Below are 15,058 nucleotides of genomic sequence, written 5' to 3'. Positions count from 1 at the left end.
CCTCGCAGAGTGTCGGAATTACTGGTGTGAGCTACTGCACCCAGCCCTTTCATTTCATTCTTAACCATAATTACTTGCTAATGGGTAATGTGTACCTGTTGACCACTGCTTAACTTCTCAGACCTTGGAATCATATTGTACACTGCCACCCTCATTTCCTGTTTCACACTGATTTTTACATAGTAACTACTTTTTATCACAGCATTCGATGAAGAAAACAGTTCTGTAAAGATATGATGTCATCAAACGAATTGTAACCTGATCTAATGTTGAAACTGAACTACCTTAAACTGGTAGTTTTCATGGTGTCCAACAGATGTTAAGGGGGCAACTTGGCACAAAGTTTGGTAACAATGGTTTAAATGATAAAGCTAGTGTCACAAATGTGTCTAGTAGAGGAGGATCATGTAATTAATTAACAGGTAACAATTTTGCTAATTGTTTAAAATTATTTCTGTAACATGATTTTAGAATCCAATACCAAAAGTATTTTCAGGTAAATTAAAGAATTTTAATTTTTAAAGTAGAAACAGAAAAAAATATATTTGACTTTTAATCTCTGGAAATGGAGGTCACATTCTAAACCTAGGAACAGTGGTATAAACTTCAATGGAAAAACATTAAATTTGGCTGCATAATAATAGGAGATTTATGTGGTAAAGTAATCAGAATATAAAGGCCAATCTTGCAAATAAAGCAAGATAATTTTGTAAATGAAGGCAAGGTAGTCTTGCCTGCCTTGATTGACATAGCAGTGGTCTGTGCAATGGAGTCCGTAAAGGCCATCCAGTTTGGGGGAAGGCTATTGGAACTTCTCTTTATATTTTTTAAATCCCAAAAATAAGAAATGAACCTTTATTAATAATGTATACGATTGATAATAGCATCCTGACTCAATCAACAAGACATGTATGTCACACATGCTATGTGAAGGTATCCTGAAAGAAAAATGAGAATCCACGTTTCCTCACTCATACTTTTGCTTTCAGCAGTTGAATGAAAGTATGGATATCATCTAGCATTCACCACACTACTCACAAAATGGCCAGGGAGCTTAGATTTTTGCAGTGAAAGCAGATAATACTAAAAGGCAAACACCCATCATCAACCACAAGAAAGTGATAGCGCTGGCACGTCTACTTAACTTCCAGCTCTTTGTTAGACACATCAATGAGATGAATACAAATATTAACTACAATAGTCCCCATTTATCTGCAGTTTTACTTTCTGAGGTTTCAGTTCCTATAGTCAACTGCAGTCCAAACATATTAAATACAAAATTTCAGAAATAAATGATTTAAAAGTTTTTTAATTGCACACCATTCTGCGTATAGTGATAAAATCTCATGCTGTCCTGCTCTGTCCAACTGGGACGTGAATCATCTCTTTGTCTAGCATATCCTCATTGTATATGCTACTCCCTCCCCATCATTAGTCACTTCGTAGCTCTCTTGGTTATCAGATCAAATGTCGTGGTTAGTAGTGTGTGTATCCAAGTTACCCTTATTTTACTTAAGAATGGCCCCAAAGTGCAAGAGTAGTGATGTTGGCATATTGTTAATCGTCCTATTTTATTTTTAGTTGTTAACCTCTTACTGTGCCTAATTTATAAATTAATCTCTATCATAGGTATGTATGTATAGGGGAAAACATAGTATAAATAGGGTTTAGTACTACCTGCAGTATCAAACATTCACTAGGGGCCTTGAAACATATTCTCTGAAGGTAAAGGGAGACTACAGTTATCAGATCTGATAGGAAATTAGGCATCAAAATTCAAAATTATCAAGAATACTCTTTGAAATATTGGTTCACTTCCACTTTTATTAATGGAGAGCCTTACCTTAGGTGCATATAATGTTTCAAGGTATTTGCTAATGATAATATGAAGCTATTATGATTAGCTAGCAGTTTTTCCAGTCGTGTTTAAAGTCATTTGGTAACCAAACCAGGACTTTGAAAATTTTTCTAAAGGGCCAATAGAAAATTCTAAAATTTTCTATTGTTAGAAAATTTTTCTAAACAATAGGGCCAAGCATGGTGGCTCATACCTCAGCTTTTTGGGAGTCTGAGGTGAGAGGATAACTTGAGACCAGGAGTTCAAGACCAGCCCATGCAATATAACAAGACTCCGTCTCTACAAAAAAAAATTTTTTAATTAACTGGACATGGTGTTGCACACTCATAGTCCCAGCAACTCAGAAGGCTAACGTGTAAGGATTGCTTAAGCCCGGGAGGTCAAGGCTGTAGTGAGCTATGATTGCACCACTGCATTCCAGTTTGGGCAACAGTGAGACCCTGTCTCAAAAAAAAAAAAAAAAAAAAAGGTAATAATAGGCTGTGCTCAGTGGCTCATGCCTGTTGTAATCCTACCAGGCAGATTGCATGAGCCTAGGAGTTCCAGACTAGCCTAAGCAACATGGTGAAATGCCATCTCTACAAAAAATGCAAAAATTAGCCAGGAGTGGTGGGGCACACCTGTAGTCCAGCTACTCGGGAGGCTGAGATGGGAAGATCGCTTGAGCCCAGGAGGTTGAGATTGCAGTGAGTCAAGATCACGCACTCTAGCCTGGGTAACAGACTGAGACCCTGTCTCAAAAAAAAGGGTAACAATAAATATTTGCAGGCCTGTTTTGTGAGATTGCTTAAACAAAAAACCAAAAAAGCGACATATGATTGGGAAAACTTGTTCTTTTTGCTGTGATTAAAATGGCTTCACTATTACACAGAAAGCATAATGATGACAGTACAAAATGAACTCTTTTGTCAGCAAATACTGACGCAGAAAACACTGCTAAATATTATAATACACAATGTGGGAGGTTTGTTGTATAGTTGAATAAAAATACAGATGTTTCTAACAGCTTAGCTTAGAATATTTGCTAAATTGTTCCAATAAAATGCACAAAGAACTTTTTGTAAACCTCTGAAGGAAAGAGAACAAACATATTCAGTAGGAAAATTAATTTTTTTAAATGTCTTACAGAAAACTAAAATTGTAAGAACTGACGGAATATCTGGTTTGATGGTTGGGGGGCTGATAGGGTAAGGATGTCAAGATACCATTTCACAAATGGATTCCCTGGATCATTCCTAGGCAAGCTTTTGAAACAAAGAAGTTAAAGCCTTTTTCAAGGGTCATTTAAAACCATTGATCAAGACTCAGATTGAAGCTGACCCAAATGGCACCTATTCTCTGGGATTTCTTTCTAAATACTTTTGAATTAAAAATAGTCACCCTGAATTAGTATGTATATCAGCTAGGAAGTGTATTCAATCCAAGTAACAGACTTCCTTTCCCTATCTCAATATATTAATATATATTGTATATATATTATCCCAATATATATTGGGAGTGATTGAGAGTCACTCCTATTGTATTCACAACATGGCTGCCGGAGCACATGCCACAATGCCTACATTTCAGTCAGAAAGAAGGGAGAGAGTGTTGGGCAAACAAAGCTAGTACCAGCTGAGTTTGCCTAACAACTTACTTACAACTTTTTGGCTAGAATTATGTCACATGACCACCGCTACCTGCAAGGGAGTTTGGGAGATGTAGTTTTCTTTTTGTTGCTTTCCCCTCTTGTATTAACTTTGCCTATTTAGTTATTCTGATACTACTCGTCTGAAATATTCTTTTTTAAAAAGACAAATTTATGAGCCAAAGGTTTACTCAACTAAAAATAATAAGAAAAAAAAGTCTGAAGGGTGAGGTAGGAAAATATAAAATAATATTTTATATTTAACGGGCTTACTATTACAAGTTTTGTAAACTCATTTTGTTTTCTTTTAAGTGCTACACATATAGTAACACCAATAATAATAGTTATAAGTTAAAAGTTATAAAATGCTTATTGCCAATAACTGTTTTACATGCTTTTTAAACATTAACTTATGACCTAGTGGGTTGTTTTTGAGACACTGTCTACTGAATTAAAAAGTTACTTGAGGGACAGGTACAGTGGCTCATGCCTGTAATCTCAAAACTTTGAAAGACTGAGGTGCGTGGATTGCTTGAGTCCAGGAGTTTGAGACCAGCCTGGGCAACATGGTGAAACTCCATCTGTACAAAATATTTAAAAATTAGGTGGGCATGGTGACACATGCCTGTAGTCCAAGCTGCTAGGCAGGCTGAGGTGAGAGGATCACTTGAACCCAGGTGGTGCAGGCTGCCCTCCAGCCTGTGCGACAGAGCAAGACCCTGTCTCCCACCGCCCCCCACCAAAAAAAAGAAAAAAATTAAACTCAAAGTTAGCGTTAAGTTCTGTTCTTCCATTTCCTTGTTGTATGTGTGTATTTGGCAAGGCACTTAATCTCTCAAAGCTTCAGCATCTTAGCTTTAAAATGGAATTAATAATACCTCAAAAACTTGTTGTAAGGTTTAATGACAATAATGTAAAGTGTCTAGTGTGATGGGACCAGCGTGTAGTAAAGACTCAATAAATGGCAATCACTATTTTATACATAAAATTTTACATATTTTATGTATGTGTTCATATAGAATGTTATGGTCAATAAAAAAGCAAGATTCAGCCAGGCCCAGTGGCTCATGCCTGTAATCCCAGCACTTTGGGAGGCCGAGGCAGGTGGATCACAAGGTCAGGAGTTCGAGACTAGCCTGGCCAGTATGGTGAAACCCCATCTCTATTAGAAATACGAAAATTAGCTGGGTGTGGTGGCGCACACCTGTAGTCCCAGCTACTCAGGAGGCTGAGGCAGAAGAATCGCTTGAACCTGGGAGGCGGAGGTTGCAGTGAGCCAAGCTTGTGCCACTGCACTCCAGCCTGGGTGACTGAGCGAGACTCCATCTCAAAAAAAAGTAAATAAATAAAAGGCAAGATTCTAATTCTTTTGAAGCTTTTTTTTAAGTCAATGGAAAAATAAAACACAAATTTTTAAAAAGCCAGCTTCGTTTTATATATTTTTCAGATCAATATTGAACTGTACAGATTGTTTGGCGTAAAGCAAATTGTAATTTCTCACACCTCTGGAAGTGTTAATCCAACGGAAAGTACACCTAACACAATCAAAGCATTTCTCTCCAAACACTGTGCTGACCACCCAAACAACTGGGATGATCACCTATCAGCTGTTTCATTTGCCTTCAATGTAACTCACTTGGTATGTGCCTTTTTATAATTCTGTACTTCTGAGTTATGACTATTTCTTGGCCAGATAAATGTTTTATTACAAAATTGATGTTTATTTTCTTTATAATAGGAACCTACTAAAAATACACCATATTTTCAAATGTTTAGTCGAAATCCTTATATGCCTGAGACTTCAGATAGTCTTCATGAAGTGGATGGTGATAATACAAGTATGTTTGCCAAAATTCTAGATGCAGTTAAAGAAGCTGATAAAATAATGGAGAATAAGACAACTTCACTGGGCCAGGTGATTCTATTCAATAGAAAAACTGTAATCTAAAACTTTATAAAAGTTATATTTATTTTTAAAATTTCAGCATATACATGTGTGCATGCACACACACACGCATACTTACTTGCCATAATTTTTTATCTATCAGATTTTTCTTGTCTTGATTAAACAGTTGGTTTACTAGCTATGAAATGCTGAGAGGCAATAATGAGAAAGCTATGGATTTTGGAATCAAGTAGAGCTGGATTCAAATCTGTAGTCTTAACTGCTTTTGAGTTGTTTGACTTCGGCAAATTACTTAACCTATCTTAGTTTACTTTCTGTATAAAGTAGGGGCTAATAATACTGACTTTGAAATGTTTTAAGAATTAAATAGAATTCATGCCTACCTTTTAGTAGCCTCTCAAGTAACCATTTTGTTACGATATTCTCATTATTTGCATTTACCTTCAAGATATTATAGCTCTTTCATCTCTTTGTTCTTTTTCTTTTTACGCTTGTAGATGGAGAACAACAATTTGGATGAATTAAATAAAAGCAAGATCATTGTTAAAAAGAAACCCAAACAATTAAATCCATTTCATTTAAAAGTGGGTCATGAAGTTTTAAGACAAAGGAAAAACTGGTGGAAGGATGGTCGTTTTCAGTCTGAATGGGTTGGTCCTTGTGTCATAGACTATATTACAGAAAGTGGATGTGCTGTCCTGAGAGACAACACTGGGGTTAGACTGAAAAGACCTATCAAAATGTCTCACCTTAAGCCCTACATAAGAGAATCCAGTGAACAAGGTAAATATCTGTCACTTCTCTACATTTTTATTGCTTTGGGTAAGGAGAAAATTAAAAATAACAGAAACCTTTCTCCCCTCTTTTGTTAGGTTTTCTTTTCCCCTCTTCATAAAATTTGTTACAGTTTTAGCTATCCCAGGTAGTCTGTTTTATTACAGTGTCTCTTCTGAAACTGTCAGGCCTGGGAGATTTTTTTTTTTGAGACAGAGTTTCCCTCTTTTTGCCCAAGCTGGAGTGCAATGGCGCGATCTCGGCTAACTGCAACCTCTGCCTCCCGGGTTCAAGCAGTTCTGCCTCAGCCTCCCGAGTAGCTGGGACTACAGGTGGATGCCACCATACCCAGCTAATTTTTTGTATTTTTAGTAGAAACGGGGTTTCACCATGTTAGCCAGGCTGGTCTTGAACTCCTGATCTCCCGTGATCCGCCCGCCTTGACCTCCCAAAGTGCTTGGATTACAGGCATGAATCAGGGCGCCCGGGCATTTTTATTTTTATTTCTAGTATGTTTTTCATAGTTTATGTGGGAGATACTGAGCTTGTTTTCCTCTGAAGGAAAGATAACATCTTAACATCATCTCTATTTTTGCTTTCTCAATGTTTTTTGTTTGTTTGTTTGTTTGTTTTGAGACAGAGTCTCATTCTGTCCCCCAGGCTGGAGTGTAGTTGTGTAATCTCAGCTCACTGCAACCTCTGCTTCCTGGGTTCAAGCGATTGTGCCTCAGCCTCCCAAGTAGCTGGGATTATAGGCACATGCCACGATGCCCGGCTAATTTTTTTGTATTTTTGGTAGACATGAGGTTTCACCATGTTGGCCAGGCTGGTTTTGAACTCTTGGCCTCAAGTGATTTGCCTGCCTCGGCCTCCCAAAGTGCTGGGATTGCGTGCATGTGCCATTGCACCTGGCCTTACAAATGTATTAGTCACTTCGTGCCTCTTTTTGGCGTGAAAAACAGCAACTGTGATCATTAATGCCAAAAACAAACATACTGTCCAGAATCCAGTTGTGAGAAAAATATTAGAGTACTTTAAAAATGCCATTAATTTTTAATATTGCTTTATAGTTAGGTCATGGTTGGAGGCCAGGTGTGGGTGCAGAGTGGTGTATCCTCAGAATGCTATAAGGTGCTGTAAGAAGAGGTGATAGCACTCTAAACAAGTTATACTTGCCCCTAAATTTGACTGGTTCTGAACAGTCAAGATATCCTAATTAAGTGATGTTTTTGCCATGGCTTTTAGATTATGTTCCCCACTTTATCAAGGCTTTTATTTTGTCCTAATGTGTCTGCTTCCTAGATCTTCTCTGAGGTGAATAACTGAGAGGGAGTTAATGGGTAACTTAGCCAGGTGAAGCATTAATATTATTTGGATATAAGTAACATTTAATGGGAAATATAACAATATAAACAAGTTATATGACAGGCTTTAGCAAATATTAATAACAAAAAGAGTAACAACAACAAATAACCTACGCTTACCCTATGCCTTTTCTTAAGATCTAAAGCCCTTGTGGGCTGCTTAGTAATGATAGCTCAACTCTGCTTCTAATCTGGGATACAACTCTCATGTTAAAACCTCTTAGTACCTTTCCTTCTTGTGACAGACCCAGTTGTTTAGTCAGTAAACTTATCTTGAACTACATTCTAATCCTGAAAACTCACAAGTGCTTTCGTTCTTTTTGTTAGAAGATAAAAGCTTGCATTGTTTGTACCTGTTCTCAGTTCTGAGCTACCTTTAATGATCTCTCTCTTCTGCAAGTTAAGTAGGGAAAAAAGGTTATACAAGTATATGTTGTTCTAGCTTCTTCAGCATGATTTTCCCCTTAATCTTTGACATTCATGATTTGCCCTCTTCTAAAGTGTTAACCTTCTTTAATACAAAATTTAATTTAAAATTTTGCTAAACCAGGATCTATCAACATTTTGTAATTTGTTCTTGTCAAAAGAGTTTCTCAGAAAAGAAGTCAAATATTGTGCTTCTTCTGAACATTCAGAACTCAGTATTTCAGAACTCATCTTCTCTGTTTGAGAACAGTCTCTAAACAGAGGCAGTATAATATTTGCCTCATACTTGAATTCTTTGCACAAGTTTCTTCCAGTAATATAAGGACAAGTAATATTGCAGTATGACTACTGGTGTATGCATAAGGAACTTAAGACTAATAGATGAATCTGTTTTAGTTTTTCTTGTTAACCAAAGGAACTACTGATCTGGCCATCCTAGAATCTGGTTCTTATTATTGCTTGATCCTTTTTTTACATTTTTCTCATTTGTAGAAATTCAAAGTAAATGTGATTTCTGCCATCTTTTTCCTCAATATTACATACTTTCTTGAAAATCTTTTCCATGATTTTCTTGAAAATCACCTCACAAGTTGATTTTAAAGAGTCCTTGAGCTGAGTTAAAGCAAACAAAATGATTTTGACTAATCATTGAAGTTTTTATTTGACATAAATTTTGACATGCTATAGCCAAAAGAACTATAAATTTATTTGTCCACATTTGTCATTGCTGCTCTTTGCTGGCCTTGAAATTTCATAGCTCTGTTAAAAACTCACTGTCTAAAGTAGATATACTTCTATTGCCAACTTCTTATCCATTCTTATCTAGAACTAAATGTAGAGTGAGCACATTCAGTACTAGGTATACAATATTTGTCATTGCTATTTTAAGCGGGCCTGTTTGTTTTTTTGTCTAGTTCATTGCCAAGCGCTTTTTCAGACTATTTAGACCAAGAAGTCTTAAAATACCATAGTGTCTTTTTGAAATCATAATGCTCCTCTTTGAAAGGAAAAAAATAATCTGACATAGATTTTGCATAGTTTTGAATTTATTTTGTTTGTGATAGATTTGGATCTGCCTCACCCAAGGTTTTAGCCTGATTTCCCTTCACAGTTGAAAGCCCCATTTGTGAAATCATTTTCATTATTGTATAAATTTCCTCTTGTTGCTGTAACAAATTACTACAGATTTAATGGCTTAAAACAACACACATTTATTATCTTACAATTCTGAAGGTTAGAAGTTCAACATAGATCTTACTAGGCTAAAATCAAGGTATTGGCAGTGTCGTGTTCCTGTCTGGAAGCTCTAGAAAATAATCCATTTTCTTGTCTTTTCCAGCTTATAGAGGTTACCTTCATTTCTTGGCTTGTGGTCCCTCTATCTTCAAAGCCAACAATAGTGGGTCAAGTCCTTCTTACATCACCTTACTCCAACCTCCTCTTCTGCCTCCCTCTTCTATATTTGAGGACCCTTGACCTTGGCCCTGCCCAAAAAGTCCAGGATAATCCCCCTATTTTAAGGTCATCTGATTAGCAACCTTAATTCCATCACTACCTAAATTCTCCTTCACCGTGTAAGGTTACATATTCACAGGATCCAAGGAGTAGTATGTTGACATCTTTAGGGGCCTGTTATGCTGCCTACCACAATTATGGTCTGCATTCATGAAACAAAGCAAAGCACAGTCCCTATAGTGTCAAGACCATGATCTTGACATTATTACTAATATAGTTTATGCAGAGAGCCTTTTTTTGGCCTTTTAGTTATATCATTTTATTTTCTTTCTCTTTTTTTCTTTTTTTTTTTTTTTTTTGAGACAGGTTCTTACATGGTTGCCCGTGCTGGAGTGCAGTTGCACAATAATAGCTCACTGCAGCCTTGACTTCCTGGGCTCAAGCAATCTTCCCACATCAGCCTCCCAAGTAGCTTGGAATATAGGCATGCATCACCATGCCTGGCTGAGTTTTTAATTTTTTATAGAGACAGGGTCTTACTATGTTGCCCAGGTTGGTCTCAAACTCCTGGGCTCAAGCAGTCCTCTCACCTAGACCTCCCAAAGTGTTGGAATTACAAGTGTAAGCCATTGTGCCCGTCCAGTTATATAATTTCTTAACCAATAGTTATTCAGTTATCTGTTGACAGTATTAGTTATTATAATGACAGTGATGTAGTATCAAGTTATAGTTATTATTTTATCTTGAGAAAGGATATACTAGTATGGCAGCACATTCTAATAGTTTGAGGATTATCAAACCATATATAGGATTAGTTTAGTCACTTCTCTTTAAAATAAGAAAATTAAGTAGTCTGAAACCTTTATCTTTTTTTTTTTCCGATTGAAGAAATAAATTAATCCAAATCAGACTTTTTTGAAGCTGTAATTTGTATTTATTTTTCTCCTTAGGGAAATTTAAAAATTGATTTTTTAATTATTATTTTTATTCCTTAAAACAACATTAAGGCTGGGCACAGTGGCTCATGCCTGTAATCCCAGCATTTTGAGAGGCTGAGGTAGAATTTCCTGAGCTCAGGAGTTCGAGACCAGCCTGGGCAACATAGTGAAACCCCGTCCCTATAAAAAGATACAAAAATTAGCTGGGCATGGTGATACGCACCTTTAGTTTTAGCTACCTAGGGGGCTGAGGCGGAGGATCACTTGAGCCCGGGAGATTGAGCTGCAATGAGCCAAGATTGCACCACTGCACTCCAGCCTCAGTGACAGAATGAGACCCCATCTTTTTTTTTTTTTTTTTTTTCAAATGGAGTTCAACTATTGTCACACAGGCTGGAGTGCAATGGTGTGATCTTGGCTCCCTGCAACCTCCGCCTCCTGGGTTCAAGCAATTCTCCTACCTCGGCCTCCCGAGTAGCTGGGATTACAGGCACCCACCTCCACACCCAGCTAATATTTGTATTTTTAGTAGAGTCGGGGTTTCACCATGTTGGCCAGGCTGGTCTCAAACTCCTGACCTCAAGTGATCCACCCACCTTGGCCTCCCAAAGTACTGGGATTACAGGCGTGAGCCACCATGCCTGGCTGAGACCCCATCTCTTAAAAAAAAAAAACCTACATTAGAAATGGATATCAAAACTGCTGATTAATACCTTCCTGAAATGTCTTGAAAATATTTTAATTTCAAAGAAACTAAAGACTTATTCAGTCTTGTCAAAACTGAACTGATGGTTTCATCAAACAGATGTCATAATCATAACTAAATTAATGGAATGAGAAAAGAAAAATACTTAGTGAAATGTATTGTGTAATGTAACTGACTAGAAGAGACCTTTAATATGATATGTTTGTTTACTCCCCGCCTCTGTTTTGAGGGCAGAAAGTTTAATCATATTCTTTTCTGTATCCCTAACTGATGATTGTTTTAGATTAGTGTAGTCCAATAGATGAATAATAATACAAGAGCTATGTAATTTAAAATTTTCTAGCAGCCACATTTTGAAAAGTACAGAAATAACTGAAAATAACCTTAATAATATATTTTATATAATCCAGTGTATCCAAAATATTACTTGTTCAACATGTAAGGCCACAAGAGTCTCTTTTCTGATATCTTTACTGAAATTAAAGAGCATTTCTCTTAGCTCCAGTAGATTTAGACCATAGTAGGAGTTGAAACATATTTGACCTTTGCAAATGAATGAGAATTTTTTTTGTAAACAAACAGGCCTTTGACACATTCAGAATAGTTTTCTATTGTGTATAAAGTGATTTATGTAGAATTTGCTGAGTGTAGTGCTTGTTCTCTACAGTTTTATTACAGTAAGTTACTTTAAAGGTTAACTTTTTTTAGAAGAAAAAGTGTGTGTGTGTGTGTGTGTGTGTGTGTTTGTGTGTGACTTACTTACATACAGAAGCTCTCCTCTTAAAATCAAGTGAGGCTGGTATGTCCATTTGTTTCTAACCAGTGTAACTAGGAGGTACTCAAGTTCAAGGTCTCCGAATCCATTTCAGCAAATTAAAATAATTTCTAAGAGCTTTACATCTAGGCATATTTTTCCCTATTGACATATGTTTACTAGACATATTTTTCTAAAGTAGTCCTACTTCACCTGTATGAAAAAACTTTTACAGACAGAAAACCTCCTTCATTAATCCTCTGAAACAGAGTCTTTGGACATTTCTTAAATGCCTATGGTAACTACCATCACTGATAACTTTGCAGGAATGTACAGGCCTTGAACCTATGGAATTCTTCATGACTTAGTAGAAAATTTCATCAGCAACACTTTTGCCCTATCTAACCTTTTAAAGTTTTCTTATAAACTACTTCCTAGCGTTCTCTAGTATTAACAGTAGGGTAGTTGCAAACTTTGATGTTAAACCTCTAGCAACACATTCTGAAAGTGTTTCAATTTTATTGATCATGTTTTCTTCCCTCTTGCTGCTATTGGGTATAACACATCTCATGTGTTGCATGATTTTTGTTGTTGTTGTTGAGACAGAGTCTTGCTCTGTCACCTAGGCTGGAGTGTAATGGTGCGATCTCGCCTTACTGCAACCTCCACCTCCTGGGTTCAAGCGATTCTCTCACCTAAGCCTCCCCAGTAGCTGGGATTACAGATACATGCCACCATGCCTGGCTAATTTATGTATTTTTAGTAGAGATGGGGTTTCACCATGTTAGCCAGGTTGGTCTCGAACTCCTGACCTTAAGTGATCTGCCCGCATTGGTTTCCCAAAGTGCTGGCATTACAGGCATGAGCCACTGCCTGGCTGCATGAATTTTTTTTTTTTTTGGTCTTTCAGAATTATAGGAGAATAAATGGCCATACAAGCCCAAGCCCACTTATGCCATCTTTTGGTAGAAAGAATAGCTTTGTGTGATCTGTTAAAGTTTGTAAATTGAAAGTTGTTAAATGCATGAATTTCTGGGGTTGAAATAGGTTCAGTGAGCTATTTGTAATAATGTTATGAGGGTGAGTACAGTAGGATTGATTTTCAAAATATACTAGCAAATTCATCTGTTCTGAGACACTTCCACTGGTCTCTAATCTAAATAGGCAATTAATCTTCCTTTTGCTTTTTTGATCTTAAAATTCGAGGGCTCCTTAACCTGTTAACATCTTCAAGAGACCAACCTTGGCAACACAATTAGCCAGGTGTGGTGACATGTGTCTATAGTCCCAGCTATTTGGGAGGCTGAGGTGAGAGGATCACTTGAGCCCAGAAGGTCAAGGATGCAGTCAGCTGTGATCACGCCATTGCACTCCAGTCTGGGTGACAGAGCAAGACCATGAATGAATGAATGAATGAATGAATGAATGAAAAATAAGTAAATAAAGATAAATAAATATATCTGTATCTATATTCTGATGTTTTGGGGAAACATTTAGAAAGAGAAGGTCCAGGAAGTTAATCAGCTTTGGTAAAAGAGTTTCTTATTGTAATGAATTCAAATATCAGAAAGGGAGGAATCCTTTTATACATATTAGTCTGTGTATAGAAGATTTGCCATCAGTTTAACATTCATTTTAAACATTTTTTTCTTGATGGTGATGATAAATTTGCTCAACATACAATAAAACACTGACCAGGAAGACTCCCTGTCAGTGCTTCAGTATGGCTTAGGTAGACCTTAAAAGTTCCTAAGAATTTTGGTATCAAATTAGATTTAAATAAGCTAAGCTTTTTAAGCTACTCCATTGCAGCCTGCCTTCTTACATATTATCACATAAGCCTGAGTTGGCATGTTGTTTTTAACTTCATACTGTAACAGTTTGATAGTGTCTTTCCAATATGGGTTTTATAAAGATTGGAAAATTATCTCAAGTTGTAAATGCAAGGATTTAATAATTCTGTTTGTTAAAATAATTTTGTGACCCTATTAATTCACCCAGAAATGCTTTACAGAAGCATATTAAGGATAACATTATCAAAAATAGTATTATAATTTTTTTTTTAAGACAGGGTTTTGCTCTGTCACCCATGCTGGAGTGCAGTGGTGCCATCATGGCTCACTGCAACCTCAATCTCCCAGGCTCAAGTGATCCTTCCATCTCAGCCTCCTAAGTAGCTAGGACCACAGACACCCTTAATCACACCTTGCTAATTGTTTGTATTTTTTGTAGAGAAGGAGTTTTGCCGTGTTGGCCAAGCTGATCTTGAACTCCTGGGCTTAAGCAATCTACCGGCTTTGGCTTTCCAAAGTGCTGAGATTACAGGCATGAGGCACTGTGCACAGCCTTATTATTTTATTTTTAGTCTATACCATAATTCTCACTCCTTCTGTCCCATGTTCCTCATATATACATATCTACCAAAGACAGGTCAAGGGAACAGGAAAATGGCTGTTTTAAAATCCTTGACCTTTCTTGCATTGTTTATGTATGAACTATCAAATTTATATGTCATTTTTTTTATTCTTTGACATTCATATTTAGTAGACAGTAGAACTCCCTAGAAGTTAATCTTGATAGTTAATTTTTATTACTTGGGATTTTATTCCTCACTTAAAATTGTTTAATTAAAAAATATGTTTAATTATAATTCTAAAAGTCAAATGTATGATTTTTCTTCTTTCAGAAAGTCTTTATCTTTTGCAAGGTTCAGTAGTGGCAGATCATGACTACATTGGATTGCCTGAAATTCCGGTTGGAGCATATCAAGCAAATATCCTGGTGGAAGATGCAACTATTGGTATAGTCGATAATGAATTATTGACATCCAGCAAGGATCGTGAACTGTTAGAATATAGAAATACGAAAATCTCTCCATTAATAGACGATCATAGTTCTCTTGAAAAGCAGACTTTCAGTCTGTTGGACTCTTCAAACCAGGTTCTTGAATACTTAAGTTAGTAAATACCAAAATTTATTTAAAGTGCTTGTTTAGAATGTATAAATTCTTAATGATATCTTATTCATTAAAAACGTTGTATAGAAGAAGTATCTTGACACATTCTTAATGACTATATTCTGAAGTTTTATTTTATAGTTCTTATCTAAAATTATGCCACATTTGAATATCAGTATACGTATATATGAAGGCAAAGGAAGCATGTAATATATAGAATTCACTTTTTCTTCTAAAAAGAGAACAGGCGAAGCACCCCTACTTCTTGGGAAATAAATTCCAGCCCAAATCTCT

At 36.5% G+C, this 15,058-nt stretch overlaps 1 protein-coding gene across 5 annotated transcripts in view; it reads left to right on the top strand.

Moving 5' to 3' along the window:
- GIN1 (gypsy retrotransposon integrase 1) overlaps nt 1–14,857 on the top strand; it is a 156,376-nt gene extending 141,519 nt beyond the window's left edge. For 4 of the 5 annotated variants that reach the window (XM_054555239.2, XM_024246826.3, XM_063724014.1 and 1 more), the window contains 4 exons: nt 4,933–5,124; nt 5,224–5,400; nt 5,889–6,174; nt 14,495–14,857. In XM_054555239.2, coding sequence (XP_054411214.2) covers nt 4,933–5,124; nt 5,224–5,400; nt 5,889–6,174; nt 14,495–14,769 — 930 coding nt within the window. In that variant the 3' untranslated portion in view covers nt 14,770–14,857. 5 annotated transcript variants of the gene reach the window in all.
- The last annotated feature ends 201 nt before the right edge of the window (nt 14,858–15,058 follow it).

The sequence above is a fragment of the Pongo abelii genome, chromosome 4, assembly GCF_028885655.2.
Source record: "Pongo abelii isolate AG06213 chromosome 4, NHGRI_mPonAbe1-v2.0_pri, whole genome shotgun sequence".
NCBI lineage: Eukaryota > Metazoa > Chordata > Mammalia > Primates > Hominidae > Pongo > Pongo abelii.
This window is presented reverse-complemented; position numbering and strand designations above follow the sequence as displayed.